Below are 27,277 nucleotides of genomic sequence, written 5' to 3'. Positions count from 1 at the left end.
AGGGTGAAGTGAAGGTATGTTCAGTTCTCCCCTGCCTCCCAGACACATCGCTCACATTGACACCATCCGCCCAGTGCGCCTCTTGCCCACTCCCGTCTTTCTTTGACGTTTAGTCCAATGTCGCAGTAGTGGTTGAGGATCTCCTCGTCCTTCTTGATGCCTTGACCCCCTCTCCGTACTGTGGGAGCACTTGTGTCCGTACCATCTAGTTTCTTCCAAACAGCGCGTTCGTCCTCTGAGCGAGCCCGGAAGGTGATCTCGCCACCCCACTCCCATCTGACGCTCGGATCGCAGGAGTGGTTGGCAAGACACCAGAGGGGATGCACGGCACACAGTTCCGGGCCGCCGTCCCACGTTGAGAGACGACCAGACGCGGTTCCTCGGAATTTGGCGTAGAGGGTGTTCAAGACCCAGGTATCGAAGCGGGGGAGGGAGGCGTAGGGATCAACTTCCATTTCCTCCAGAAGGCGCATCGGTTGGATGATGTTGAGCTGGAAGGAGAAGGGAAGGGTTGCGGTGGGGTCATCGGACTCAGCAATGGGATTGGTGATATCGAGATCGTGGAAATCGCCCCAGATGTACTTCACTTCTGGGAGGTCTAATGGGTGCACGTCCTGGGTGGCGGCCATGGCGAGGGTCCGGCCCAGAAGGAGGAGGTAGAGGTAATCGGCCTTGTCCTTGGGGTCGGGGATGTCTTTGCCGATAGATTCGAGGTTCTCCATGAGGCCGCAAACGGCACCGTGGTAGATGCGTTGGGCATCATCGTGACAGGATTGCGAGCAGAAAATGGTGTCTGCGCAGCCATCACAGGCAACCGGGGGGTTCTCAGAAGCGAGATCGGGAAGCGGGGCGTTGCAGGCGTCGCAGAGGTCGTCGTGCAGGCGGTTGGTTGCGGTGAGAAGGGAGGATTCGCGGAGAATTATCTCGTTGGGGGCAATGTCTTCTTTGGCAAAGAGGCCAAGTTGGATAGAGACTTCATTTTCATCGTCTTCCGGGTTGGTGGTGCCGTGTAAAGCGGGCAGAGCGACGGCTCGGACCTCGCATTTGGGAGCAACGTCCTTGAGACGCTCGTTCAAAAGCTGGAGGGTTTCGGGAGATTTGCGGTCCGGTTCGTGCTCGTTCCAGGGGTAGAGGACTCGTCGGGCGGAGCCTTGGGCATTAAGAGCACTGGGGTTGATGTCGGTGTCTTGGGTGGGAGTGGTTCCTTGACGGGCTTGGTATGTCTTCCTGATGATTGCTAGCTGGTCTTTGAGCACATCTTGTGCGGAGGTATTCCGGTCGCTCTGAGGCATGTTCTCTAGGAGTCCAAGACCGCGCACGCAGAATTCAAAGGCATCGCGAAAGCAGCCGCAGTTAACTAGGCTTCGTACGAGCAGGGCGTAGACGCCCCCAATCATCGAGTCGTACTCGTCTTGGGTGATGGGGGTAAAGCCATCCTCTTCCTCCTCTGTTGTAGCAGGCGCAGCAGGCGCGTCCTGAATCTTTCGCGTGGCATGGAATTCGCAGCCATCGGGGTCAACGACCGAGTCGAGCAAAGAGAGGGCGCGGTAAGCGTCTGCGGAGGCGAGATCTGGAAAGCCTAGCTTTTGGTGAATCAGGCCGCGTTCGTAGTGGAGGTGGGGGTTGTGGGGGTCTGCATAGAGACGAGCAGTGACATCTGCTCGGTCCTGAAGGGCTGACATTCTCAATTGCAATGGAGGGTTGAAATGGGCTGAAGCCGATGGGAAACGAAGGAAAAAAGGCTCGGGAAAAAAGAAAAATGAGGGTCTCCAAATGCGGGGGAGAGATAAGGGTCACGTGGCGATAGAAGGGGGGGTTTTTTACATTTTATTACAAGTTACATTTTACAGGGAAATTACGGAGTATATACGCGGTGGAGCTGCTCTGTCATTGATTCAAATGCTTTTCCTCTCATGATCGAACTGCTGGGAAGAGACCGAAGATAGACACATGAGGATGGCGTCGAGCTAGAATCTATTAATAATAACATCGACGAAGGCAAAGTTGGAGGTCAGAGGAAGAGAGAAGATACGAATCCTGTCAAAGGGGTAGCAGGCAGGCAGAAACACCACCCTCCATTAGTTCGGTCAAGGTGGTCACATCACCTGCAACTCTAATCAGTAGGGATCCGAGTAGGGTCAAAATCGAACGTACATGGCAGCTATTGTCGTCCAGCACAAGTGTAGCATGTTCGCCACCTTCGCCCACTGTCACGCCGTGTCGTTGGTCCCTCAGGGTTGCCGCAAGGCGGGCCAGCATGTGCCTCTATCTCGTTGTTAGATCATGCCCTATTCCATAGCGACTGGAAGCAATCTCCGGAAGACCTACAGTAATGTACGCCTCATTCATACCACCTTGTCGGTCAACGTCGTTCTGGCTCATGATCCGGTAACTATCGTGCAAGCGCTTGCGTGTTCCAAGACCACCAATGGCACTGACGTTAGGTCCAAAACCAAGCTTGTTGGCAGGGTTGTCAGGATCCAGAATGTTGATGCCACGGCGAGCATCTTCCTGAGCGCGCCGGTCGGGCGAGAAGATCTTGATGGTGTTGTCGATTCCCGAGGCCGCAATGGTCGGCTCGTACGGGTGACCTGCAAGGGATCGTTGACTTAGGGTTCTTGCAATGCAAATCTGCCGAGGATGGGTTCTCACCTTGCACAACATTGACCACCTCACTATCGCCCTCGAGAATGTTGACTAGCTTGCAGGATTTCCGATCCCAAATAAAGATATGGCCCGAGTCGCTACCACTCACTACGTACTCGTCATCCAAACCGAAGAAATTGACATCCTTGACCGTCTTGATGTTGCAATGTCCGCTATAGATTCGGGTGTGGGGGGAACAGGGAACGTCGGCCTCGACGTACTCTCTTTCTCGGGGCTGAAGTCCGTACTCCCTGAACATACGATCGGCAGCTTCGGAGTCATCACTGTCGTCGACGGAACTGCTCGGATCTAGCTCAAGTTCCTCATCATCGTCCTCTTCCTCATCATCATCCTCGTCGTCATTCTCGTCGTCATCCTCATCCTCATCCTCGTCGATGGCGAGGCCAAACTCGTTTTCACTGTCATCATCGACATCCGGCAGTTCAGAGGTGCCCCCTTCGTCATCATTGGATATTGGTGTCTGTATCCCTGTCACCCCACCAGTGCCTGTCCGATGCTCTCGAGCAGAACGCGAACCCCGGAGAATCTTCAGGTTGACGTCCCGTATCGGTTCCTCTTCAAGATTAGCTTCGAGATCATTCTGGGATCGTTCAAGTTCCACTCCGTATTCTGGGCCAACTTCCACCCTCGTACGCAAACCGCCAAACGCCCTGTTAACAAATGCATAATCCACCCCAGTTCCAGTTTCCAAGAGAACTCCACGGGCCACCTTGAATACCCAGAATTGTGTCACCTGAAACAAATCGTGTGAACGGCCAGGTAGATCAGTTGATGCCTGGCTGCGCATTGTGGTCGTATTGACAAGGTCTTCAACTGGATACCTGATAGCATTCGCAAAGGCGGCCACTGCGTGGCGCTGAGTTGAAAAGAGGATACGAGCTTCATCATGTTCGAAACGCGAAGCGTCCACATTCACAACGGGAACGTCACCTGCAAGTCTCTGCAGGTAAGGGATTAAGACCGACTCAATCGCATCTTCGCCCGCACTTTCATCCACAGGGAATCTGGCCTGGTTACCTCGAGACACCGAACCTTGCTTGAAGCCCGACAGAAGAGCCTCACGACCGCCTTCAACAAACAAAAGTATAGCCTTGATGAAATCGTAACCAAACTGTTCCTTGTGATCGACTGCACGCTCGAGCCCTGGCGAATGTATGTGTTGAAACAGCTCCATATCCTGGTCTACATCTCCCGGCGTATTCTGGATTTCACCCCCTAAGACTCGTGCCAATGTTCCCGCGGCTTGAATAAACCGCCAGGCAGACTGTCGATTCCGACGAAGGGTTTGCTGGAGGCGTACAACATCTTGGGTAGGATTGATGGGATATCTCCAGGTCCGCATAATCTCATCCATCTGAGGAAGACAGATGGAAGCATGGGTTAGTGCTGTGGAAAAGGACTCGGTGAATGGTGCCAAATCAGCCTGATTGGATGACTCATATTCTTCGCGTAACGATGTTTCCAGCGAGAAAATCGCTTTACGGAGCTTGACCATGTCTTTAGCGATGCGCATACTGAGCCTCTGCGCTTCATTGAGCACGGATGATCGCGACTGATCGACCAAGCTGTCTGGGATGTCAGCGCGCTGTTCCGAGAGGGACGGGAGGGGAATGTCTTCCGATTCTCCATTTCCGTAGCGGACTCGGAATGCTAATTCTCCCTCATCACGACGCTCTCTGGGCCGACGTCGAGGTCGGGATTGGTTGCCACTGGACTGTGATGACATTGAGGTCCCATTCTGTCGCTTACGCTTCCTGGTCTTGGAGTCTCGACGTCGACGCGGAACTGGAGTCTCCTGGGTGGACTGGGGGCGCTTTGACTCCTCCCTTGCGTCTGGGCTCCGAATCAAATCGAAGCTATATATGTGATCGCCAGACCAGCTGACAACCATCTCATTCGGGTTGGCATCGCTAATCTTACAGGCAGTGATATGGCCGTCATCGCGCGTTTTCATTCGTTGCTGACCGTTAGGGGCAAATCTCCGCACACACCGCGTCGCCTGATCCATCAGCTCCTCCCCGTGACTGCTACTGCCGGGAGAGGCACCGGGATCGCCCCTCTCTGCAAGCAGGTCGCGGCCCAGCATGCGCCTGTCATGAAGGAAGCAATGAAGGTGGGCGCCGCCTAGAGCGATGTAATGGGGTTGGCTTGGGGAGCATGAAATGGTATTGAGATCAAGGCGATGTCTCTTGTAAGATATCAACGGAGGCGGTACATTTGAATCATCGTGCTCCTGCCCCGACCGAAAAGCCATGTATCCCTGGCCGCCTCGTGGCTTAGGGTATGCGGACGATGGCTGACGAAGATCCCATTGACGAACCTCGCCATCTTCCGAGCAAGTCAGAAAGAGATATGGCGACGACTCGGTAACGATCCGCTTGACCCGATCGGCGTGGCTGCGATAAACTCTGACGTTGGTATTTCCCGCATTCAGATAACGTGCATTGTTGAAAAAGTTGTTAAACCTTCGGCTCCGTGCAGATGCGGAAAATGCCGAGGTGGTGTCGACACTATTATTATTGCTGGAATACTCGATATCGAAGATGCGAACCTGGGAATCACCGGCGCAAGTCACCAGAGTCCGATCATTGGAGTGTGGCATAAACTTGACCGAGAATATGTTTGCGCCATGGCCCGTCGAGATGGTTGTATTTAGCGAAAAGGGGGCGGCGGAGGAGCCAGGCTGGTAGGAATAGATATTCAGGTGCTGGTCGTCGGAGCCCGATGCCAAAAGCTGGCCAGACCGCGACCAACTACTCAGCGTTAGAAGCGGTGCATACGCCAACGGACCTTCATCGCCATCACCGCAAAAAGAGGACGGAATAGCGCAAGAGCATACCTCAGAGCGTTGACGCAGCCAGAATGACCACCGAGTTCATTCACGATATCCAAATTTTCAACCCATTCCTTAGATCCGTAGATGCCGTGGATGCTGGCGAAGCGCGACACTTCCCCGGATTCCCGGCGCCAGATGCGATCATATAGCGACTCCTTCATGGCTGTGTCGATGAAGAGGCGACAGATGGTGGGGGATCAAGCGACTCGAGATCGGAACATTGCGCGCAGCGAGAGTTCGTGTTGCTGCTTCAATGACGTCAGACTCGGATCCACGCAGAATGCGTCGGCGCGAAGCTCACTGCTGACGATCGCCGGTGGAAGATAGGGTAGACATAAGAGGTGCGGAAGGGGAGGAGGGTTGCAGCGCCAAAGGGCGTGCAGAACAACCGGTGGGGAGACTGGAGTGCAAGGGTAAAGTGAAAGAAAGGAAAAGGAGAGAGAGGAAAGGCAAGTTGACGGGGCCGAATGAGGAGCGGCGGTCCAGATGCCTCGGGATTTAAAGGACTCCGTCTAGATAGCTCAGGGGAGATGGATGGATTTAGATAGGAGTTGACCTGTCTGAAGAGACCTATCAGGGCAGAGAAAGGGAGGGGAGGGGGGCACCAGACCAGAGATGAGGGAGGTGGGGGAGAAGTCAGTCTGCTGTATGTATCTGGCAGTGTGGCCGGTGGATTGTGGAGGAAGAGAACGAGATCGAAGAGCGGAAGAGGACAGACACAGCGACGAGGCGGGATGGATGGACCAGCCGGGGGAGTCGCAGGAGGGGAAAAGGAACCAGAGCTCCACCGGACCCAGGCTTATTTTATCGGTTCACCACCACGTCAAGGACTCTTCTTCAAAGGAAGGCGTGAAGGAAACGTCCGCAAGATTAAAGAGAAAGGATTCCGGACAGTCCAAAAGGCTACCGGCCCATACTTATATCCTTACTTATCTACCGTACTAGTTAGCAGGTACTGAGTAGACCATCCAGGTAGCCACCAAGGAAGGATTCTCGCCCCGGCCATCGAGCACACTGAGGCTTACCCATTTGGGACAGCCACCGATCGTCTTCCCAAGGAGCTGTCCGTGAATTGGATCCAGCACAAGGGGAAGGGGGGAGGGGAGGCAGGAGGTGCATTAGATCCCACAGTAGTATCTACTCGTTGGGCTCTAGGTGTAGGCGTCGTTGACTAGAGAAGTTACACCGCCGGGGTGGAGCCTGCCCAAGACCGGTGGACATTCTTTAATTGTAGTTGGCTCAGGTTAAACTTGACACCACTCCGATGGTAGGTATCTACTCCAGTGCATGTCGGATGTTCCATGGATGCTTGGGGGAGTCAACGGCAACGGCGATGACGACAATTCCCCACGTTGCTTAGTCACGGTCCGCGTTCCGGTGGTCTATATAAACCTCATCCCAACAGGCAGGTCATTCCACGCGCTGAACTAGTATCCAATCCCTTCCTTCCTCCTTTCCTTCCAACTACGTATCTTCTTGGGGATGGGTTGCTGTGTATTTGGCCCCTTTGATGAGCAACTGAGATACCATCTATTACAACATAATGTCAAAAAAGAAAGCAGTGCCTACAGGATCGGTGAGCCTACTGTAGGTCTCCGATCAAGACCTGAGGACAGCGGTCAGGAAAAAGAGTGATAAGAACCGGTTTTCTACCCATCTCCATAATACACAGGACTCATCGCCCAACACTGAGGTTGCACCACCTGCCCGATCTGTTTGTATTGGTGTGCACGGCGCCTGCGGGATAACCCACTGCAGAGCTTGATGAAGCCAGGCAGCCAACGGCTGGATCGAATCACACATTCTGTTCACTTGTCTAGCGTGTCATCCATCCATCGGGAGAATCGGTACTAATACGCCGAAGTCTGCACCGCCGTAGAAAACCCCCCCGCAGTGAAACATGGCCATAGGTAGTACAAGCAGCGCAGATCGATTGTCAGGAAGAATGTCTTGGACTCTCATAGAACAAGCAGGAAGCGGACACTCTGAAACGACAATAACCCTTTTCGATACAAGTGCGCGGGAAACTGCTGGTCGGATGAACAGGTTTGCTCCGGCCTTGTCCAAGAATCAGGAATAAAAGTGAAAGGCTGAGCTTCTAGAATCCCAAAGGCCTTGACCACCGGCCGTAAGTTCGATGAGGACTCCGAAGCGAGTCCGATCGCTGGCCAGAAGTGGGCTAAGAAGGCTAGCGCAGGTTTGTGGGCGAATAACCTGCTCGCTCATTGAGAACTGGACTCTTGAAAGAACCGGTTTTTTTGTTCCTTGGATGACACATGCATGCCCGGCTATGCATACAGTGCCTGCGAATCGCTCCCATGGTTCGGTTTCGCTTACGCTAGTAGATCCGGCAGAACCAGTAAACTGCATGTTACCCCTGGGGAAGATAGGGTTTGGCATGGGGCTGCTTAACGGAACCGTTGGCCGTGACATACTTGCGGTTCGGTCTGCGGTGCACTTTATCGGTTCTTCTGAGGCGATCCTGTGTCCAAAGAGAGCTTCATGAATGCAACGACGGCTGGTTCCACATTCCAACTCTTAGGAGCCTCTGGTCATGTGCCGAAACTGCAGTCAACTGCCGAGCCAGTTGACTAACCCACACTCTCTCGGACTTTACAACATCACTTTCAATCTTACGGATCGTGTTCAGTTCCTCGATCATCATGTTGGCCATATCTTCCAGACTCGTCGCGGTACGGAATAGCGCAGAACCGCTAAGGGGCCCTGCTTCTCCGTATCCAAGGATGTCCAGGCTTTGCAGCTGTCTTAAGCACAGCTCCAGCTTCATGACCAAGGTAGACGTCTCGTCCCTCCAGGACTGGTTCAAGGGATCAATGAAGACCACCTGGTCCAAGCCTCCGCCTTGATGGAGGCGATAGGTCCGTATATCCTCGACTTTTTGAAACCAGGCCTCGAATTCCTGGACGATCGCTGCATACCGTCCTCCCAAACTGTCGGATATGTTGTAGACTTCCTCCGTCACCTGAGAAAACACCCGGATCTGCTCTGCAAAGCCTTGCTGTCCATCGCGCTCACGGGAGTTTTCAAGCCAGTAATGCAATGCTTGCCCATTGAGTCGTCTTTGGTACCCCTTCTCTTCGCTCAGGGCCGCTCGATAGTCGTTTGCTACCGAGTCATATTCGCTCCGTAGTTGTGCCTCAGCATTAGATTTCCATTCAGCGTGCTGGCGGAAGGACGACAAGTGAACGAGGCTCAGCTGTAAGAGTTCTGTTTGCAGTGCCGCAACTTCCGGCCAAAATGACGATATTAACGTGGAATCCGCATCCTCTGCAGGAGAATCTGCCAATGTTGTTGCTGTTGCTGCTTGAGCGGCCTTCTTTGGCGAGAAATTTTGTTGATAGGTCGTGAACTGAGCCCTTGACCGTGCGGTGGTGGGTGATGGCGAGGGAGGCTTAATCTTTCTCGAAGCTTGACCCGGAGCAAGCGTAATTCCCTGGCTGCGGTGGCGCGTGTGACCTCTAGTTATGGACGGGGTGCTCGAGCTCGAAGCGGCAAGTTGCTTTACAGAGGCCGATCGGGCAAGACGTGGTGGGGGAGGCATATCTGTTTTCTTCGGAGATAAAGGTCGTCCATTCTGTTTGGGTATCTCTTGTTTGACCGGAGATGACGGACTCGGCGCAATAGGAGTTCTTCGAGACGCTGTTGAGGTGATCGTAGGCTTCAGAGGGACCGATGGCTTCAGAGGGCTGGGTCTGATGAGGCTTTGGCGACGGGTTATGCCGGCAGCCTCCTGGGTGGACTGGTTCTGTAGCGGATGTTGTCCTTTTTCCGAGGGTTTGCTTGCCCTCTGGGAGATCCGACTATCTGGCTGCTGTTGTAGTCGAGGAGATCTTGTCGCGCGGCCATCATCGCGAATTGGTAGGAGGCTCTTGGACCGAGTTACAATGTTCTCGTTGCCGGTCGCAGCATTGGAAGTCGTGCCGGTCGCAGCCGCGGAGTTTGTGGATGCTGGCTTCCCCGCTGTCACGCGGCCTGGCGTGGATGGCTTGGACAACAGACGTCAGCATTGCTGAGACGGAGGAGGCATGCTAGGGATGGTGGTTGTCGTTGACACGACACGAGGGCGCTAGGGGGAATGGGCTACTGACAGACGCAACACTAACCTGCTTGCGGGGCTCACGAAGCGAAAGCGAGCGGGTTGGGATTGGCATGATTGCTGGAGATCAAATCATGTGTTGAAACTCGATAGATTGCGATCAGATAAGTCCAAGATGGGGCCTCGCACGGGATAGATAGACTGCCCGGACACCGTCGTTGTAAATAGATAGACGAGGCCTGAGCTCAGCTGAGAGAGAGAGCGGCAGGGCCGTGGTTTCCGTCTTGCGGTGAGTTCCGCATCCCCAGGCAAAGCTTGGCACCGCGGCAGTGCATCGCGACCAGTGACTGCTTCACTACTACACTATAGGTATCTAAGTATCTACGTATCTACGCAGATGACTATAATGCTCCAATGGGGCAGGATCACTTGATTATCCTTTTCAATTGATCAATTAGAGTGCGTCTGTGATATCCACCGCATAACGATAGCACAAACTTTTAACAAGTCTAAAATGAACCTCCAAAGGCTAAAGAAATAAGAGACATGAACAGTTCATCCAGTCTGGAGACACACTTGTTCCTGCGCTAACCCCTTGCTTCTGTAATTCCATGTGGACAAATGCCCACGCCCAGGGCCTCCTCTCAGCTAAATAGAGTAGCCTCGCTATTACGCTGGCGCCTATCTCCCGCTCCAGTCACCACCTGAAAGCAACTTCATACCACATGCGCCCATCAATCACAGGCTTCCACGTCTAGGGAAAGTAACGCCCTCGATGGCTGCATTGTCGGTGAACCAGCTCACCTTGTCACCCGCACCCTGGTTGACGAGAGACGACGGCAGGCTCCTTCCCTCTTCGGCATCGAAGATCTGTTTCATGATATCCTTCTTTCCACCGCCGGTTGCAATGAAGGCGATGTTGAGGGCGTGCGTAACCACGGGCAAAGTCAAGGTAATGCGCTTCGGGGGCGGCTTAGGTGAGTCGCTAATTGCGGCCACCCACGCATCCTTCTCCCGCAGCAGCTCATGCCCGGGGAAGAGACTGCAAGTGTGGCCGTCAGGACCACAGCCCAGAAGGATGAGATCGAACACGGGCAACTTGACGCTATCCTTGGCGGCAAAAGAGCGCATCAGCTCTTCCTGGTACAAATCGGCCAACTCTTGGGGATCCTCATCGTTGACGTGATCGGCGTCGATGGTATGCACAGTCGGAGCGCCGAGCTCCGACGGGATCTTGTTGAGTAGCTCTTCCTTCAGCAGTCGGTAGTTGCTGTCTTCGTGGTCGAGGGGCACCGCGCGTTCATCGGCAAAGAAGATATCCCATTTGGAGAATTGAGCGGTGTCTTCGGGAGTGCCATCTCCAGGGGTCAGGAGAGCCTGGGCCAGAACTTTGGGGAGAGAGCCGCCAGAAACTGCGACACGGAATGTGCTATGACGACTGAGGGCCGAGTTCTGACACCGCAAAACGTAGGGCCTCAATTGCTGGGCCAAAGCGTCGGCGCTGAGAAAACTGTAAAGGTTGGGAGCTGATCCGGCCATGGTTTAAGGCTAGTGAAGACACGGGTGAGATTGGAGGGGGTGAGAAGATGAAGAATGGAGAGGATGAGGGAAGGAAGAGGTGTTATCGGGGGGGTGTGGTTTTCGGTCAACAGCTTCAGGCGGGGTGTGGCGGGGCAGAGGAGACGTTGAAAGGCTCCGTACCTGCCGAAAGCGAATCACAGCCCGGGCGCAACGGGGGAATGGATGGGATACGTTCCTGCGCCATCAACACGACCCGGTAAAAAAGCATCATTATTGTCTGACAGCATCATGATGATAGAGGTTTCCAGGGAGATAACAGTGGGCAGTGTCCTAGCAAAGGAGGGGAACCCAATCTTCAGCAGGAAGGCGCTAGTGGTTCCTTCCATGGATTGATGATCATCTAGTAGGTAGGTGGTTACGCTGTCGGTGGTCAGAAGGTAGGCACTTAGATAGATTGTAGGTACTGGTAGCGTAGTTCTACTTGGGTAGTACCGGAAACCAGCCATGACGTCGTCGTTGTTGTTGATGTTGTTGTTGCGAGGAGGATCAGAGGATCACCACCCACGATAAGAGGAAGCCATGTCTGGCTGGACCTTCGAACTCGGATATTCGGCGAGGTTCTCTCTCCCTCCTCTTATGTTCTCATCGTTTCCTCTCGGGATTGATCAATAATAACCACTACCTCAACAACAACAACATTGGCATTATTCCTTGTTTCGTTTCCCATTTCTTGGCGGCGACGATGTCCCGCAACGGACAGGTTCACCTGCTCGTTCCTTGTCGAGGGGAAACATGAGGTGCTGGCGGGCATGTGAGATGATGTCACCGTAACGTCTCTTAGACACATCTCCCCCCCCCGGGATCCTGACTAGGGTAGGCTAGATATTGTTTTCCATACACAGTATACGATAAGTGGAAGCTTCAACTGATTGACTACGGATCGTGATTGGCGGTCACTGACCTCGGCGATTGAGCACCACCAGTCAGAGGCACTGACGTTTTGGTCCTCGTGCATTACCGCCAACGAGGTGCGGACCGGACGCTCACGCGCGATTACACCATCTTGCAGATGCCAGAAAGTCCAGCAGTCGCTCGCGACCTGTCCAGTGGTTTTACCCCATAAGGCAATGCTGGCACCCGGTGACTGTCCTAAACTAGCGGTATCAATGCATCAATGGCCAATGCAGGACGACGGCACGATGGCCCTATACCAGTCAGACCCTGAAGAGGAGTGGGAAGCCCGGAAGTCACCATGGCATTGTCTTGTCCCAAGTCCATACTTACGGGAGTAGGATCCATTTCGGAAGTGAAAGAAAGTCGGTAGATGTTGTGCGCCTGAATTCCGCGACTCCCGTAGCATTGCTTCGGCGTATCACCTCAATACGTACCATACCGACCTGCATGGATTCCGGGGGGGTGATTTACAGTATGGGCGTATGGACCTACTTCCTTCGGCCGTGCACCCAATCCCAGAGCACGTCAACTTCAACATTCCATGACTCGTGGAATTATCGGTTTGACAGAAGAGCGCATGGGCAAGGCATATCAGGTGACACGGAGCTGTCGTGCATCCTTAGCACTGCGCCAGACAACTTGTCTTCCTGTCGCGTATGCAGATACTATAGCTGTAGGCGGTCGCTAATGAGAATGGATGTGCATCGAGCAGCGGCCAGCGGGAGCGAGCTTCCCTGTACCTGTTTGTTTGGTGTGGGGGAAAGGAGGGGGCTGAAGGAATGGCTAGGGATAGAAACCGCTCCAGGGCGGTGGTTGGGGTTCACAAAGTGACTAAACGAGGATCAGACCCAACCCCGAGCTGTTAGTAGTGCTAATGTTCCCATTCTTGGCGATTCAACGTGATGATGCTCGGCTGGGAAGACATCTAGTTGCATGGCCACTCGACGGGTCGGCGAATTACCGGGCACTACGAAGGGGAGATCAACAAAAATAGTAGCAGCAGGATCATACCCCGTACGGAGTACATAAGCAGAAAATGCCTCAAGGATCTCACGGCCCTGGAGGCACACGCACAGGAAAGGGGTCAACCGTGAAGTCGCGCCTGCGGTGTCTAGGATCGCAGGCATGGATCCCAGCCCGGCTAACCCACTCCGTTCCCAAGTGCATGGCAACGTAGGGTAGGGATTCGGGTTTTCGGCTTGATGTCCTTCCCCACCGCGAAGGAAGAGCAATGACTGCAGCTAGCTCGCTAGCCACACTTACCAAGGCAACCGGCTTTGGATGGGTTCCCAAGCGCACTCTCAAGATACGAAGTCAAGCAGGTATTTTTGATCAAGGCTCAAGCAGCCCGGCGTGGTCTCCCAGAGCAGAAAAACGGATCAGACCATCCGCTAACCTCCGGGGTGCAGCAGCGACAACTGACGGCGCAGAGAACACGGAAACGGGTTCCGTTGAAAGCCGATGACGGGCGATTCAAGAATGCACCATGTGCCCGGATGAGCAATTGGGTGATGCTATTGTTAGGCATCTAGTAGGAAAGGGCCGGGCCGGTGGGCATTCCTATGTGTAGGCCTACACCCACATTGCATAGCATCGTAATGAGTATGGAGTTGTCCAGGTGCCCCAACAGGACATAAATCCGAGGAGCCGATGGAACTTGCGAGGAATGATGGACATGGCGACCGGAAGTAGTCCTTCATGTCTGACAGAAGATTCTGAAACGCCCAGGGTGGAGCCCGTAACCGCCTCACGAGTCACGGGCACGCAACAGTCAACAGTCAACACAGCCGCTGGGCCTTTGCACAAATGAGGCTGAGGTAATATTGACAAAGACTTGGGTTAATGCCCGACCTTTGTAGTTGGATGGACGATGCGATGGGGACTTTTTGTGAAGGATGAGGATGATTAATCAAGGGGGGGGGGGGGGGGCGAAGAGGGGGTAGATCGGGCTGTCATGGAGAGATCATGATGATGATAGCTGCGATCCATGGGCTACCAATCCCAATCGCCGAGTTAAGCAGGACAGCTGAGGCTACACTCCCGAGAACCTGACCATGGTAGCTCCGTACTTCCGACAGCCTGGGAGCCTGGGAGGCCCGAGGATGGTTCATCCACTTAGCAGCGGCCTTGGGACAGTTGGACTGACTTGTCAATGGGGGTTAGCTGAGTTAAGCAGTGACAGGCAGCCACTGAAAGGCACCAGGACAGCAGGGTACCCCATGCTCCGCCAGGCTAATGGTCCATTATTTTTTTCTCTTTTTTTTTTCTTTTTTTTTCTTTTTTTTTTTCTTTTTTTCCATTCTATGTTTTTTTCCTAATAGTAGACCCATCTTAGACGCTGGGCAATGGGCAATGGAACATGACTAAGGTGCAAAGCCAGTGGGAACGGAACGGTGGAGAAAGTAGTCGAAGTGACCAGCGAGAGCGAGCCGATACGCCGAATACCGGCAATTCGGCCTCTCATTTGTCGAACCACAAGTATCTACAGCCAGGCCACGAGTGTTCCTGACGAGACGAGAATGGAAGATCGAAACCCGAACCCAACAGTCCCAGACGATCGCCCCGGACGACTCCATCCAGCAGGATCAGTCATGACGACACGACCCTCGGTCTTGGGAGCGAAGCACCAACGAGAAAAGGGAAAAGCAGTGATGGGCGGACGACGCCGACGCCGACAAGGGAGGGAGGGAGGGGGGGGTTGACGCAGCGAGACCAAGCCTCGCTGGACTGCATGTGAGGTAGGCAGGCAGGCAAGTAAGAGAGGCAGTAGTCAGTAAGTAGGTACAGTGGCAGCTGCAGTTGCGATCCGAACAGAAAAAACCTAGCACTACATACGTAAGTAGTGAGTAGTGGCTGTAATCCATGCAGGATGGTGGCCGCGCCCGAAGGGAACGACAGGACGGTGAAAGTCAAAGACAATGGATTAAGATATCATCATTATTATCGATCGGCCTTTCATCCATGCCTACTGGTCTATCGGTCCCAGATGAATCGTAATGCGACCGGGGGGATGGCAGGACAGATGAGCAAGAAAAGCCAGTCCGCTCACCACACCACTGGATGGTAGCCGTAACCGTCTGGTAACTTCACCAGCGCCTTGGTACCCCAAGACGACCCGAAACTGAAATTATTACGGCTGCCTGTGAGACAACCCAAGCCAAGCGGACAGAACAAGACGAGACGAGACAAGACAAGACAAGACAAGACACCACCCGAAGGCTCCAACAGGTTCAATCGTTCAGTCATAAGAATCGGCCACCTCTCATGCCATGGCATGTCGTCGTTCTACAAGACCCTGAGACCAGGCGACGCAAATCGTCATTCCATCGCAACGGAGTCCAAACCGATAGGCATACTTACTTACATGAAGGACGGCCTGCCCTGCCCTGCCCTGCCCCTTGCCCTTCCCTTCACCTTCATCATCCATCTCATGGTTGACATCCTCAGAATCTCAGAATCAACTCTGAAACTGGCATCCACATTCCGTGCAGCAGCTTTCTCCCAGAACTATCGGCTGCCTTATCCCTCAATCGGTATTGATTGCTAGCCTCATTCTTATTATTATTATTAGTTGCTGTGAAGCTCGACCTTTCCCCTGTCTTGGTCGATATTTTTATTTTATTTTTCTTATAGTTTATTTGGATTTTCGATTTTCGAATTTCTTTTTTATTTTTCTTTTTTTTCCCAAAAAATTCCATGGCCGCCTCCTCCTTTCTCCTGTGCCTCGTCAGAATAATATAAATGACCATTATTTTACCCAACTAGCTCAGGCCGGTGCAAAACAGGCGCGGAAAAAAGTGGATCGATCTGACCCTGAGCACTTCGCTTGGCGCTGGGCTCTGGTAGTATAGATACCTTCCAGTCACGACTTTCCAGCCCAGCTCGATTCTCTGGTCACTCCTTTTACTCTTCTGCCTATTATTCTGATTCACTACTCCGGCCGACGGGACTTGACACTTGCTCCTTTTTGACCCTTTCACACGTGGACAATCTCTGCTGCCTGCCTAACCACCGGGGCACTGCCAGAATCAATACAACGCTATCGCCTCTGTATTTCCGCGTTTTCCAGGACAATCTATCGACTCCGCCACCCAGGTGAACGACCCTAAATAACCACCCACCCTGCCCCCATTCCACCACCACCACCTTCTTGCGCAGTTTCACGCCTTTCAATCTCCCGAACACACATTATCGAGGCCGCTTCAACCCAACTGGCCATCCCAACATTCAACTCATCTTCCCTCGGAACCCTCACCTCGGAGCGGAAAGGAGAAGATGAGTTCATCCTCGGTGCAAGTGCAACCGCAACCTTCCGGCGCCACAAAGGGGGTTACTTCCCCGACAGGCTCAGCGCCCGGCTCCATGAATTTCGACATCGTCCGCTGCTCCCGCTGCCAACGCTCCATGAGTCTAGAAAACGAGTCGTCTCCCGGCGTGGTCCGCTTCGGCATGAATTCCTACTACTGTAGCCGCTGCGCATCCATGGTCGGCTTTATTCGCTGAAGCCCCTCCTCAACCTACCAACGAACCCACCCACATTTCTTTGCGACTCAAGGAAAAGAGAGAAACAACATCAACAACAATGTGACACATCTATCGTCCGCCCATCTTCCCCCGACTCAATAATTGCATCTCGCAACGGGAGAAGAAGAGAAACCGCAGACCCTTGACGTGATGCTTTTCTCGCCTCGCCAATCACCGGACCAATTCTACTGTGCTGGCACAAGTTTGATTCTTCGTCGTGACCGATTGCGTGAGGATGCGCACGGTGATACTGTACTGCGCCCGCTCTCCCTTGGATACTAGCTATTGGATCTCTGTCGATATTTCGCAAATGGCGCGACATTTCTGTCGAAACAAACAAACAAACAAACAGCGACTTGGAAATTCGACTCCCCGCAGCGCACCCTACATTACATGAGTGTTTGGAGGAGCATGTGGAATGAATGAAATTGGACTGCGCGGGGCCGCGCGGCGGTATCAACCGTCAGGCAGGGGGGTGAGGAGGGATGATGATGATCGCTTTGAAGCGAAGTCCCACTCTCCATGCGAACGGCACTCCGCTCAGGATGATCATCTCCGCCACCAGCACCAGCACCACCCCGAGGAACTTGACTGGAATTTTTTTTGTTTGCTTGTGAATGAATTGCGATTATGATACCCAGTACTGTTGTTATTTTCAATTTGATTTGATTATGTGGAAAGAAGGCAATTGAGTTTACTGCATGTCGAATCGATCTACATTCAATCACCTATGCAAATTTACAAATCTTGATTTCTAATAGATACCTACCCCAGACTATCTACCACCTACCTACAGTTCCCTACCTACATACATACAAACAAGCAATTAACCACCCACCCACCAAGCAAACAACGAGACCTTCCAAACAAATTAAGCTTCCCCCTATTATCCCGATTTCAAATCCCAAAAGGGTACCCGCATCACAGTCCTCCGAATCCCGGCAATTACAATCCATAGACAATCATCCATGATAGATGAGCCCCAGATTCCCGGGCCTCCTCCCACCATTCCCTCTTTAGTTACCTATCTACTATCTTCCCTGTACCCTGACAGTGCTTAGGCCCGTGACAAACATACATACATACTACATACATGCCAGGCTACAGGCTACGCCCTGAGCCCTGCCTATCGTAATGTAAATCATCCCCATGCTAAACTAGAAGGGGGTCGCTGGGATAGATGCAGTGCGGCGAAGATTAACTATCTACTACCATCTATCTACTTCTATGATGAGTTTATGTTGAATGACATACTTGGCTGGCCGCCACACGGGCGGGATAATCCGTCCCTAGTATTACCTATTGTACTACTATTTATCTACTTCACATACACACACATAAAACTAAAACCACCGTATTCCTTTATTATTATCCAATGATTCATATAAAAATAAATTCTCCAAGCCCCTATGTAACTATCATCATCACCAGACTAAAAAAAATTGTCTTAAGACATTAGTACTAGTATTAGGATGATAGGACCAGTACGTACCGTACGTACCAACAGGACACGCAGCATCCACCACCTGTATACTAGGTATCTACCTAGACAAGCTAGATAACAAAACCCGGATGCTGGAAACTAACCCCGACTTAGCATTAGCGGAAGTCCAAATGTGAGTTGAGCGTACTCCGGACTGGGTTAGTAGCGGTTGTTTACTATTACTGGAGGGGGGTTAGTATTATGGACTAAGTACTAAGGACTAAACTACTAAGGACTATGGGCTAAGGACGGAGTAGGTAGTTGGTGAGTAGTACCTAGGTAGGTAGTGGTTGGTCGGGATTTGTTCTACTCTCTAGGTAGTAGGTAGTAGAAGTACGATGGCGGGATTCTACCCCGTAGTTCGTTGTACTGGCTTAACCGACCCCGTGCCTACCTAGTCGTCGGCGTGTGGCTGTTTCTCCGTATTTGGGGGAGGGTCCACTCTTGCGTTCCTACTTACTACGTAGGTACTTATCTTTCTGGTTTTGGAGGATTGGCTCTGGAGGGGTGGATTGATTGAAGAATGGAGGTGTGTTTGCATGTTTGTGTGTGTGTGTTACTAAGTAGGTATACACGAGGGGAGAAGAGGGGAGAGGGGAAGGTTCACGGACCTTACCCCTCCATTTTACCTAAGTACATCATTGATTTGTTTCTTGCCCCTCTCTTTCTTTTCTCCCTCCCTCCCTCCCTCTCCCCGCTCTCCTCCCCCCCCCCCCTTACAGCGTTGGGACATTAGTCCGGTTGCCTGTAACACGGACACGTAAGTGAGTACTTTGTGAGCCCCGCATGGCAAGGGATCAGATCGAGTTGCGGGTGACGATGGTGTCTTATCACTGTATCAGCCCGGGTTTCGAGCAGAATAATCTATCTGGGGGATATTAGGCTCGGGCATCCAGCGAAAGAGAAAGTCGGACGGGCGACAAGGTCGATTAGCTAATAGCCTAAGACTAACTAATGGTGCCTGTCCTTTCAGCCACACCCGAAGTGATTGCCCCCTTTTGTGGTCGGCCGCAATGGTGGGTGTCGCTGATCAGTGGGTCGGGGCTCATTTCGCCGTCCGTTGGCCTCGTTTCATCGTCGCTTTTGGCCTTTGGGCTCGAGGGACGGACGGGTCCACTGCGCTACGGTGGTATCCGGTTAGTATCTATTGGGGATGACCGATGAAGAGGCATTCGGACTGAAGGGGGCGGAGGGGAAGGGAGGTTGGGCCCTGCTGCTGAATAAGAATTAACCAGGGGGATGACAGGAACGCCGAGATGGACGATCCTCACTATTGCTCAGTGCTCAGATGGTCACAGTGCAGTGACGGATTGCAGAAAGGTCTGCCGAGTTGTCATGGTTGGATCCCATGGTCACCGTGTCAGCGGAAATGTCAGATAATTCCCGGCCAAGCATCGAGGTTGACATGATGGGATTGCCATCCAGTCGGGCCACTTGGGCAAATGCTACATGTGACAAGTCGAGCTCGTTCTTCGGAGCCCCGTTCCATGGTCGTCTCTCGTCTCTAGTGATCGTGTCCTAGGGAACTGCCCAGGATCGACGGATCTTCCAGTTCGGCCTGCCTTATGACTTGGAGAATCACCCTCGAAAGCAACGGTATGACCCAAGGAAGCCATTGGCATTCGGCCCATGCCAGACCACCGAGTACGCCGTAGCTACGAGATCAATCTTCAGATAATCGGGGTCCGGGACGTCACCTCCCCACTGACATGTCGTAGTGCTCAATAGTCCGCCGACTACTGTACTGCTCATGTATGTAATGGGCGCGCCCAGGCACGGAGGACAGAGCATTTAACCTCCTCGTACGACAGTGACACGACCAAAGCTTAGTCCACGCGACCGCGACTGTCCATCACGGATACCGTCTTCCCTCATCGGGAATATGAAGATTAAGGTAGCCCACTCGGTGGGGAGATACCTTCACCCTCAAGATTCAGGCCCTCCAAACTGGAACCGACGACCGTCTCCGCTGTTCCTTCTAGATTGTTTCCCATGTTGGGAATTGAGCGAAACGAGCACTTGCTAGTGGGAGATCTTACCAGAGCCGCGGGCCCGTGGAGCGGAGGAAGAGGGCTCTATCGGTCGATCGCCCGACTATCGATTCTTAGCGGAGTTCTAGGGAAGGTAGGTAGTGTGCGATCTGCCCTGGTTCCCCCCGTGACTCACACGGGCTGAATCGACCAAATGAACAAACACAGACGGGGTTTGAAAGCGATGGAGACAGCTACTCGACTAGTCGTAGGGCTCCCCCGCGGATTAGACTCGGATTGCAGCGGCTTATCTCGGCAGTTTAACCCAGTGCCTGGCTAACTTTTTCAGGCCTCCGACCAGCTCTAGGCACAGTCCCATAAATGGATCCGATAGCATACTCTTTCAGCCCTCCACCCTATTGCTCCTGGTCTCACCTCCACCAGGTCCGCTTTTGTTGCAGCGGTTACCGGAGCCAGGCGTCTGCCGCCCGGGCGTTGGTTGGTGTCTCCAGCCAACGCTCCAGTCATTGCTACGCCCTCCTGCGGTGCGACATTCTTTGGATGTATCGCTCAGCGCCGGCGGTGACCTAAGTGGCAAATGTCGATGCATGGAGTGGACAGGTACTCCGGCTCGGCAAGACCTAAACCTAAGCGATGGCTGTTGGAACTTGAAATGGATACCTCACATGCAGACGGTTTCAGGGATCTTCCCGGCCGAATCTGGGTGGCCCTCGAACCGAATCAAGGGGCAAGGCTGAATTGGACTGAGAGATGCACTGTTCAATAGGCTACTTCTGAGCTAAACTGCCAGGGTATTCGTGGTCTCTGCTTTTTCCATTGAGCTGCAGTCTTGGATGACTGTCTGTGGGTACCTGTCTCGAGACAAGAAAATGACCCCGGGGGAGTGCAGCAATCAGAGCCGTGATGGGAGGGGGGGTGGTCGAGTGAACCTGATGCAGGCCTCACGATCAGACATGAGACACATCCAATTGTGTAACTCCACCTCCCCATTATTCCAGGGCTGAGGTTATCTATTTTTGCTCGCAGCCCAGGCAAAAGTAAAGGCGACCAAGGGCAAAAGCAACCCTCGTATCGCATCAGCCATTTGCTGAAAGTTGGATATCATTTTTTATTCCGGTTGGTTTCCCCTGGGCAATGAGAAGGGCGGAGGCACAATGCCATTCGCGCCCAGGACGATGCAGGGCGGGTGGTCCGCTGTCTACATTGCCCGCAAGCCTTTTCTTAATTTTTTTTTTACTTCTTTGACTTCAGCACAGCGTCTTTGTTGTGGCTGCCCTGAGATCTGGCGGTGTAACCCTGTCCGCCAAGCGTGACGTCCTCGAATGGGAGAAGAGAAGGTGTTGATGGGGGGGGGGGGGGGCTTGCCTTGGATTGATGGGTTGATGGGTTGAGGGGGAGGGAGAGAAAAGGGAAAGGAGGAGAAAGAGACAGAGGGAGAGGGAGAAGAATGGGTGAGAGGATGTTTGTTGGTGGTGTTTGTTGGCTGTTGGTGGTGTTGTTGTATACAGTATCGTCACTTGGTCCCGATCTTACCCACCAGTTACACTTACTTACTATACGACTTCTTACTACTACTCCGCCTCCTCCAGCTTTCACCTGCTTCTTCCTCACTTGCTCACTTCCTCTCACGGTCCTTGCTCCATCAATCAATGCGCAAAACAATTCTCCTTTCCCTTCTGCATTCCCAAATTGACAGACTGGCTGAACTGACGGACTAGCTTAGTGCCAGGCAGGATATTTACTTTTTCTGTCTTTTCTTTTCCCCTCCTCAGACTCATCTCTCGGTCTCAGGTGTGCTCGATCCTCTCCGGCGTCTCCCAAGCTCAATAGTGAGTCTCCATCTTTTCTTATCCATCACAGTTGATCATGCATGACATATCATCAGCCTGCCTGGGCCCGTCCTTCGATCCCGCCGCTGCGATCTCTCCATCGTCCATCGCCCATCCCAGTCTCCAGGCCTCGAGCCCGGAATTCCCTCGCAAGCTCTCGAGGTCAACTGCGCCCCTTTAATTCGTCAGCGGATGCATCGGTGGCTTTCGTCTATTTTCCCTCTGCCTCTGGGCCTCGTTGCACTAATCTTATTCTCACGGTCCCTGTCCACATTATTCCTATTCCCTCGGACATTCTTACTTTTATTTTTATTCTGGCCCTCCTTGCTCTTCCTACCGTGGCTGCTTCTGCTGCTGCTTCAGCACCGGCCCCAACACTTTCGCCATCGGTGGGCCTCTATCGATGTAGGAGGTCGATCGACCCTCCGTCGCTTGTCTGCCTGCCTTGACTTAAAACCCACGAAGCAGTGGTCCTCGAGCTCTCATCCTCTGTGGATCGCTTTCTTTCTTCGACCAGTACCTATTGTCTGACCAGCGACCGGGATCTTGGAGTATTAGCCAGTAAGCATAGTACCCCTGGGCATCGCTAGCCATACCCGGGTGCGAGACCGTCAGATCCGACTCGATACTCATTATCTAGCTCCCAGGTCACCACCTCGACTGTCCGATCCTGTCCTCCAAATTGGAGTCGAAAAGCACTGAGAACGGGCCATCACCTGGGTGATCCAAGGCTTAAACTCTCGAGGTCCACCTCGCCTTCATCCATTCTCCGAGCATTCAGGGGATCTGACATATCGAACCTTACCACACCATTACTATGACTTTTCATCCGCGCGAAAAGGGGCGGATGGCAAAATCTGGAAGGTCAGAGGAGGAATTCGTTCTTTTTCTTCAAGGGGTATGTCTCCCACTCGATACATTCCACGAGCCATCGTGTCTGACCGACGAAACAGATCCCTGCGCATTGTCGATGGCAAGAGCTCAAGGACCTGGTCCGTCAGACTGCCTTACATATCCGTCAAGCAGTAGTCTATGACGACCAGCACGGATTCCCAACCGGTCTAGGCCAGATCATCGTGAAAAACGAAGACGAAGCATGGCGGACCTACCGTGCGTAACTAGGCTCAGATGGTCAGAAGGTAGCTGACAGCTTGCTTCCAGATAGACTATCCACCAACGGCTGGGAGGGTCAGAGTCTAGTTGTCACATTGGCACGAACCAGTTCACCCACACGGCCAATTGCTGGGCCCACAAAGAGTCCGACCTATGTGGTGCCGCCCAACTATATAGCAGGCTACTCGACGCCGCCACGCGCCACCCAGAGCATGGCCGTGCCTCCGTCCCCTATTTCCCCCGAGTAAGTGCAGAGAGCAGGCCCTCTCCTTCATCAGGCAACGACTGACAACTCATAGACCGGTCATGTCCACGAGTCCAAATGGCCCGAAATATCCAACCCCTGATTACGGCCCCATGATCAATCCCATGGGGTTGCCCCATCAGCCTTTCATGCCTATATTCACAGATCCCATCACACAGCAACCCATTCCCGCCATCCCGCCATCCCCTGCTCCTCTCCGTCACTCGTTTGGCGATGCCTTCGCCGCTCCCATCTTCCCACCATATCCGATTCCGACCATGCAACCGTTTCCTGATGCCCCCATGCACGGAGGCTTTCGTGTGCCCGGGCGTCGGGCCCACATCTCCGGCAAATCTTCCTACGGCCACAATCCGGCCTACCAGCCCGGTGGCCCCGGCCCCCGTCCCTCCCCACGACGGACTATCTTCGCACAAAACCTCAGTCCCACTACAACCGACAAGGACTTTTGTGCCTTCATTGAAGACTGCGGCGCCATAGTGGAGCAATCCGAGGTGTCAACGGACCCAGGCACCGGCCGCTGCAAGGGCTTCGCGCGGGTGACGCTACGCACGGCGGATGAAGCCAAACGCGTTGTGGCACTTTACAACGGCACCTACTTCATGGGCGCTAGGATCCGCGTTAAGATCGATCGGAGTATCCATCTCGCGTACAATCTGGCCCGTGAGGGGCACGCGGGGCGTGCCTCTGCGCCATCAGTTACCATGAACCGCCCGGTCGTAAGAGAGGATGGGCCAACCGGTGCTAACACTAGCAGCCAGCGGTCGGCATCACTGTCATCCTCTACATCGTCCTCTAAATCGGGCGAATCTTGCGGACCCTTGGTCGTCAATGGGTCTAATACTAGACGGAGAGCTGTGGTTACTTAGCTTTCCGACAACCAGGTCACTCTAATTATCTATAATCGTATATGTCTCTTCACTTCGGGCGGTCAAGGCGGATGGAGGGAATCGGGGTCTTGTTTATTGGTTTGGGATCGAATGTGATTTATCCGTCATCTACTCCATACGCGCGTGTCATCGAGTGTTGTTTCCGGCGTCAGGGGGTAAAACGGGTACTATATAGATTGGATAGGAAGTTAGCGGTATAGCGTCTAGAACGTATCAAATCCTGTTCTGTAATATATAGCTCAAAAGAGAATAATAGTGATAATGCATGCATTCAATTTCATCATTCACTCATGAGTCATCCATCTCATCTCGTCTCGTCTCATCTCATCGAACTATCTAACTAGTTAGCTGAACCTAACGTAGTCAATCAAATCTCATCTAAAATACATCCCACCCCCCGCCCTTTGGCCCTTCACATCACATCTCATCACATCCACTAGGTAAGTATATTCCTCCTCTTCCTCGTCCCATCCATCAATCGTCCACAACAATTCCATCAATGATCATGCTCTCATATCAATCAATAATACATACAGTAGTGGTAGTTATCATGAGAGAAACGCCCTAAATACCAAACGGAAACAAAAGGGTCAACACAAAAAAAAAGAGATAAAGAAAAATAAAATACAAGTACAGCGTAAAGTAAATAGGGTAAGCGTCCTCCGTCAATTTCAATTAGTCATCGTTAGATCGGCGCGTACGTAAAAAGGCGTTAGGTAGGGAAGGAGATAAAATTAGCCCAGACCGGAAGATTATTTTCTTGGATTTCGTGGGCAGGGTGGGAGGTAAGTAGGTAGGTGGTAGGTAGGCCACTGGCGGTGGGAGGTCCGTGGGTTTGTTGGTTGTAGGCAAGTGGGAAATTGGCTCTGTGGCTGGCTGGCTGGCTAGTTGGCAAGCTAGCTAGCAGGAACAGAGAGGGAGGGAGAGGGAAATGAGCATCATTTGGCGTGGTCGATTAATTCGGCGTATAGCGGTTCGGGGATCTTGCGGACGATTAGGACCGTCAGGGCGATGATCTCTTTGGCGTCGAGCGGCGGGAAGGATCGGAGGATTTTGTTGGGACTGTGATGGGCCGTGTCAGCTCTAGGCCTGCGGGCTTTGTTTGGGTTCGGGGGTGTCATATCAAGAGGAGGAACATTATATCATAATGATGTGTCGGGGCAGGCGGTGCTTTAGAGGGATGTGATTTGTCTGGTTTTGTCCCCCTGTCTTGGTTTGTGTTTGGGAATTGCTTTTTTGGGGATGAGGCGAAAAAGAGGGAAAAGAAAATAAAAGGGGAAATAAAAAGATCAGGGATGGAAAGGGGAAAAAAGTAAACATACCTCGGACTTTCCAAGATTGTATCCCTCATCCGTATCAATTGCGCCACAATACACAGGATGTTTAAGTGTGTTCCGTACGCAAACAAAAAGTCCCACAGATGCAGCACCTCTGGGAGAGGAGGCGTGCACGCGCAGAGTGTCAACACCGACGGAAATGCGTATAGTTTCGCCTGCAGCCCCTTGGAAAAGAGGTACGCCGCTAATTTGGGCTCGACGATCTCCAAACATTGATCGACCAAGCGCAGCCCCCGATGGACCCCGTCCATCGCGCCTCGGATGTAACCCGGACATTCGCGGGTGATGAACGAGTGGAACAGGCCGAAGGCCTCGACTTCACTGCGGGCGGCATAAAGGAATGGGGCACAGAGCACGTTCATGCCTTGGACGTACAGCGCGGACTCATTTGTAATCCCGCTGATGTCGTCGCGACTGCTAGCGACGCTACCTGGTGTGCTGCCGGATGGGGAGGGCTCTTCCTCGATGCTCGGAGGTGTATTAATCAAGAGCTCAATCTCCCGGAGACGAGAAAATGACGGACGCGATCGCGATCGATATTTGTTCTTTGCGTCGTGGAGTTTCCATGCGACGGCGTTGAGCAGCCGGATCAGGCTGGCTTCTGTGACGCGACGTTTGAATAGGGGATCCGTGGCTAGGGTGCGGAAGGTGTCGTTGCGGATTTTGGTATAGGCTGGGGAGCGGCCTCGGTGGATGAGAGAGAGGTATTCGTCGGTTGGGACGGGAGGGATATCGAGAAGCACGAGCCATAGGTAGATTCGGTATGTTGACTGGCGCAACAGGATTAGTGGATGCGTAGCTCTCCCGGGGGGGGGGGGAGCACGAGGGGGTTATACCATGCCATCCGCGTCTGCCTCGACTCGTGTCGACAGAACCAGGTATCGTAGCTCTTGAAGACCCTCCTGGAGGTTCCCCTGATGTGGTCCATCTCGGAGGAGCGTCTCCAAGACCGATCGCTTGACTCCGAAGCCAGAGCCCGTTTTCCTGGCCGATCGCTTTTGAGTTCCTATCGCTGGGGGGTCCCGAGATGACGCATCGCTGTTGGAGCGCGCCCGACGCTGAGAGCGCAGTCGCACGGGCGAGTCCAGCTGGGGAGGCTGGGCGACAAGCTCCTCGGCCCCAGCGGACAGGCGCCCCGATGCCGGAAGAGCTGAGGATGGCGGGTGAGACGAGAGGATTTGGTGAGACTGGATCTTGCGCAAGCCTCGCATGGTCCGTGGTGATGGCGACCCGGCCAGAGCAGCGAGGTTGAGCTGGGCCTGGGTGGGTTGGAAGGAGGGAGAAGAGGAGGTGGAGGGAGACATGCTGGCTGGGGAGGGTCTGTCTGTCTCAGCTGGCTGGGCTGGTGTCTACCTGGGCGTCTGCAGGTCGGACTGACAGTCTATTGGATCAGCAAGGATTGGGTCTGCGTCTGGCGCAGAAACCATCTTCCTGGTCCTGAGGGACAAGAGGACCGGGTCAATGAGGACCAGGGCGATGATGCATGAAGGATAAAAATAATAAGAATAATGGGGGTAATGGGGGGGTGTGGGAGTGGAAAGGAGGACAGCTTCTTAGGGGGATCTGTTGCAGACTTAGCATTATTTAGCCCAGGTTTAGCCCGGCGAAGTTAATCTGATGGCGGGCTTTTTTTTGCCGACGGAATGAATGCGGGGACACGCGACGACGCGAGCGAAGCTCAGTTGCCATGGGAAATTCCTGGCCTTAATTCCCTAATCCCTTGGGCCCACGAGTCATCCTCTGCAACCTTATTCCCATCGTGCCCTGTCGCCGCTCGATTGCCCCTGGATTGATTAATTGATTGATTGCTTGC

General features: G+C 53.2%; 10 protein-coding genes across 10 annotated transcripts; 4 read left to right on the top strand and 6 right to left on the bottom strand.

Annotated features, from left to right (window-relative positions):
* Window positions 1–20: 20 nt before the first annotated feature.
* On the bottom strand, window positions 21–5,664 carry BO94DRAFT_552568 (WD repeat-containing protein; the record flags this gene model as incomplete). The annotated part of the gene is made up of 5 exons (XM_025613607.1): window positions 21–1,667; window positions 2,155–2,265; window positions 2,329–2,591; window positions 2,653–5,420; window positions 5,507–5,664. The coding sequence occupies 5 exons, from the start codon at window positions 5,662–5,664 to the stop codon at window positions 21–23; spliced, it is 4,947 nt and encodes a 1,648-aa protein (XP_025472482.1).
* Window positions 5,665–8,003: 2,339 nt separating this feature from the next.
* BO94DRAFT_506924 (uncharacterized protein) lies at window positions 8,004–9,704 on the bottom strand (the record flags this gene model as incomplete). Its single annotated transcript, XM_025609593.1, has 2 exons — window positions 9,622–9,704; window positions 8,004–9,392 (listed from the first exon to the last, which is right to left on the bottom strand). Exons 1-2 carry the CDS (start codon window positions 9,673–9,675, stop codon window positions 8,004–8,006), a joined length of 1,443 nt encoding a protein of 480 aa, XP_025472481.1. The 5' UTR covers window positions 9,676–9,704.
* Window positions 9,705–9,967: 263 nt separating this feature from the next.
* BO94DRAFT_134678 (6-phosphogluconolactonase) lies at window positions 9,968–11,187 on the bottom strand. The gene has a single exon (XM_025605681.1). It carries the CDS (start codon window positions 11,097–11,099, stop codon window positions 10,299–10,301), a length of 801 nt encoding a protein of 266 aa, XP_025472480.1. The 5' UTR covers window positions 11,100–11,187; the 3' UTR covers window positions 9,968–10,298.
* Window positions 11,188–13,963: 2,776 nt separating this feature from the next.
* BO94DRAFT_134698 (uncharacterized protein) lies at window positions 13,964–14,487 on the top strand. The gene has a single exon (XM_025605682.1). The coding sequence runs from the start codon at window positions 14,090–14,092 to the stop codon at window positions 14,351–14,353; it is 264 nt and encodes an 87-aa protein (XP_025472479.1). The 5' UTR covers window positions 13,964–14,089; the 3' UTR covers window positions 14,354–14,487.
* Window positions 14,488–14,989: 502 nt separating this feature from the next.
* On the bottom strand, window positions 14,990–15,394 carry BO94DRAFT_134671 (uncharacterized protein). The gene has a single exon (XM_025605680.1). It carries the CDS (start codon window positions 15,309–15,311, stop codon window positions 15,081–15,083), a length of 231 nt encoding a protein of 76 aa, XP_025472478.1. The 5' UTR covers window positions 15,312–15,394; the 3' UTR covers window positions 14,990–15,080.
* Window positions 15,395–19,326: 3,932 nt separating this feature from the next.
* BO94DRAFT_580878 (uncharacterized protein) lies at window positions 19,327–19,794 on the bottom strand (the record flags this gene model as incomplete). The annotated part of the gene is made up of 2 exons (XM_025615354.1): window positions 19,327–19,546; window positions 19,625–19,794. The coding sequence occupies 2 exons, from the start codon at window positions 19,792–19,794 to the stop codon at window positions 19,327–19,329; spliced, it is 390 nt and encodes a 129-aa protein (XP_025472477.1).
* Window positions 19,795–21,251: 1,457 nt separating this feature from the next.
* Window positions 21,252–21,815, top strand: BO94DRAFT_134546 (uncharacterized protein). The gene is made up of 2 exons (XM_025605679.1): window positions 21,252–21,370; window positions 21,459–21,815. Exon 2 carries the CDS (start codon window positions 21,481–21,483, stop codon window positions 21,724–21,726), a length of 246 nt encoding a protein of 81 aa, XP_025472476.1. The 5' UTR covers window positions 21,252–21,370; window positions 21,459–21,480; the 3' UTR covers window positions 21,727–21,815.
* Window positions 21,816–22,742, top strand: BO94DRAFT_134513 (uncharacterized protein). The gene is made up of 3 exons (XM_025605678.1): window positions 21,816–22,274; window positions 22,331–22,423; window positions 22,510–22,742. The coding sequence occupies exons 1-3, from the start codon at window positions 21,904–21,906 to the stop codon at window positions 22,562–22,564; spliced, it is 519 nt and encodes a 172-aa protein (XP_025472475.1). The 5' UTR covers window positions 21,816–21,903; the 3' UTR covers window positions 22,565–22,742.
* On the top strand, window positions 22,387–24,396 carry BO94DRAFT_506919 (uncharacterized protein). Its single transcript, XM_025609592.1, has 4 exons — window positions 22,387–22,760; window positions 22,816–22,972; window positions 23,024–23,219; window positions 23,275–24,396. Exons 1-4 carry the CDS (start codon window positions 22,680–22,682, stop codon window positions 24,104–24,106), a joined length of 1,266 nt encoding a protein of 421 aa, XP_025472474.1. The 5' UTR covers window positions 22,387–22,679; the 3' UTR covers window positions 24,107–24,396.
* Window positions 24,397–25,065: 669 nt separating this feature from the next.
* On the bottom strand, window positions 25,066–26,768 carry BO94DRAFT_455585 (TBC-domain-containing protein; the record flags this gene model as incomplete). Its single annotated transcript, XM_025607663.1, has 3 exons — window positions 25,066–25,189; window positions 25,450–26,234; window positions 26,301–26,768. 3 exons carry the CDS (start codon window positions 26,766–26,768, stop codon window positions 25,066–25,068), a joined length of 1,377 nt encoding a protein of 458 aa, XP_025472473.1.
* Between the last annotated feature and the right edge of the window lie 509 nt (window positions 26,769–27,277).

This window comes from Aspergillus sclerotioniger (assembly GCF_003184525.1).
Source record: "Aspergillus sclerotioniger CBS 115572 chromosome Unknown BO94scaffold_2, whole genome shotgun sequence".
NCBI classification, from domain to species: domain Eukaryota; kingdom Fungi; phylum Ascomycota; class Eurotiomycetes; order Eurotiales; family Aspergillaceae; genus Aspergillus; species Aspergillus sclerotioniger.
The sequence above is the reverse complement of the archived record's forward strand: the minus strand, read 5'-3'. Positions and strand labels throughout refer to the sequence as shown.

Excerpts from the sequence above, each read along its gene's own strand:
- BO94DRAFT_506919 (XM_025609592.1), top strand. The coding sequence starts at position 22,680 with ATGACTTTTCATCCGCGCGAAAAGGGGCGGATGGCAAAATCTGGAAGG. Across the intron at positions 22,973-23,023 it reads CGAAGCATGGCGGACCTACC|ATAGACTATCCACCAACGGC; the intron begins GTGCGTAACTAG and ends GCTTGCTTCCAG. Across the intron at positions 23,220-23,274 it reads CCGTCCCCTATTTCCCCCGA|ACCGGTCATGTCCACGAGTC; the intron begins GTAAGTGCAGAG and ends GACAACTCATAG.
- BO94DRAFT_134678 (XM_025605681.1), bottom strand. The coding sequence starts at position 11,099 with ATGGCCGGATCAGCTCCCAACCTTTACAGTTTTCTCAGCGCCGACGCT.
- BO94DRAFT_134546 (XM_025605679.1), top strand. The coding sequence starts at position 21,481 with ATGGGTGAGAGGATGTTTGTTGGTGGTGTTTGTTGGCTGTTGGTGGTG.
- BO94DRAFT_134513 (XM_025605678.1), top strand. The coding sequence starts at position 21,904 with ATGACATATCATCAGCCTGCCTGGGCCCGTCCTTCGATCCCGCCGCTG. Across the intron at positions 22,275-22,330 it reads GGCCTCTATCGATGTAGGAG|TGGTCCTCGAGCTCTCATCC; the intron begins GTCGATCGACCC and ends CCCACGAAGCAG. Across the intron at positions 22,424-22,509 it reads GGATCTTGGAGTATTAGCCA|GTCACCACCTCGACTGTCCG; the intron begins GTAAGCATAGTA and ends TCTAGCTCCCAG.
- BO94DRAFT_134698 (XM_025605682.1), top strand. The coding sequence starts at position 14,090 with ATGGTAGCTCCGTACTTCCGACAGCCTGGGAGCCTGGGAGGCCCGAGG.
- BO94DRAFT_134671 (XM_025605680.1), bottom strand. The coding sequence starts at position 15,311 with ATGCCATGGCATGAGAGGTGGCCGATTCTTATGACTGAACGATTGAAC.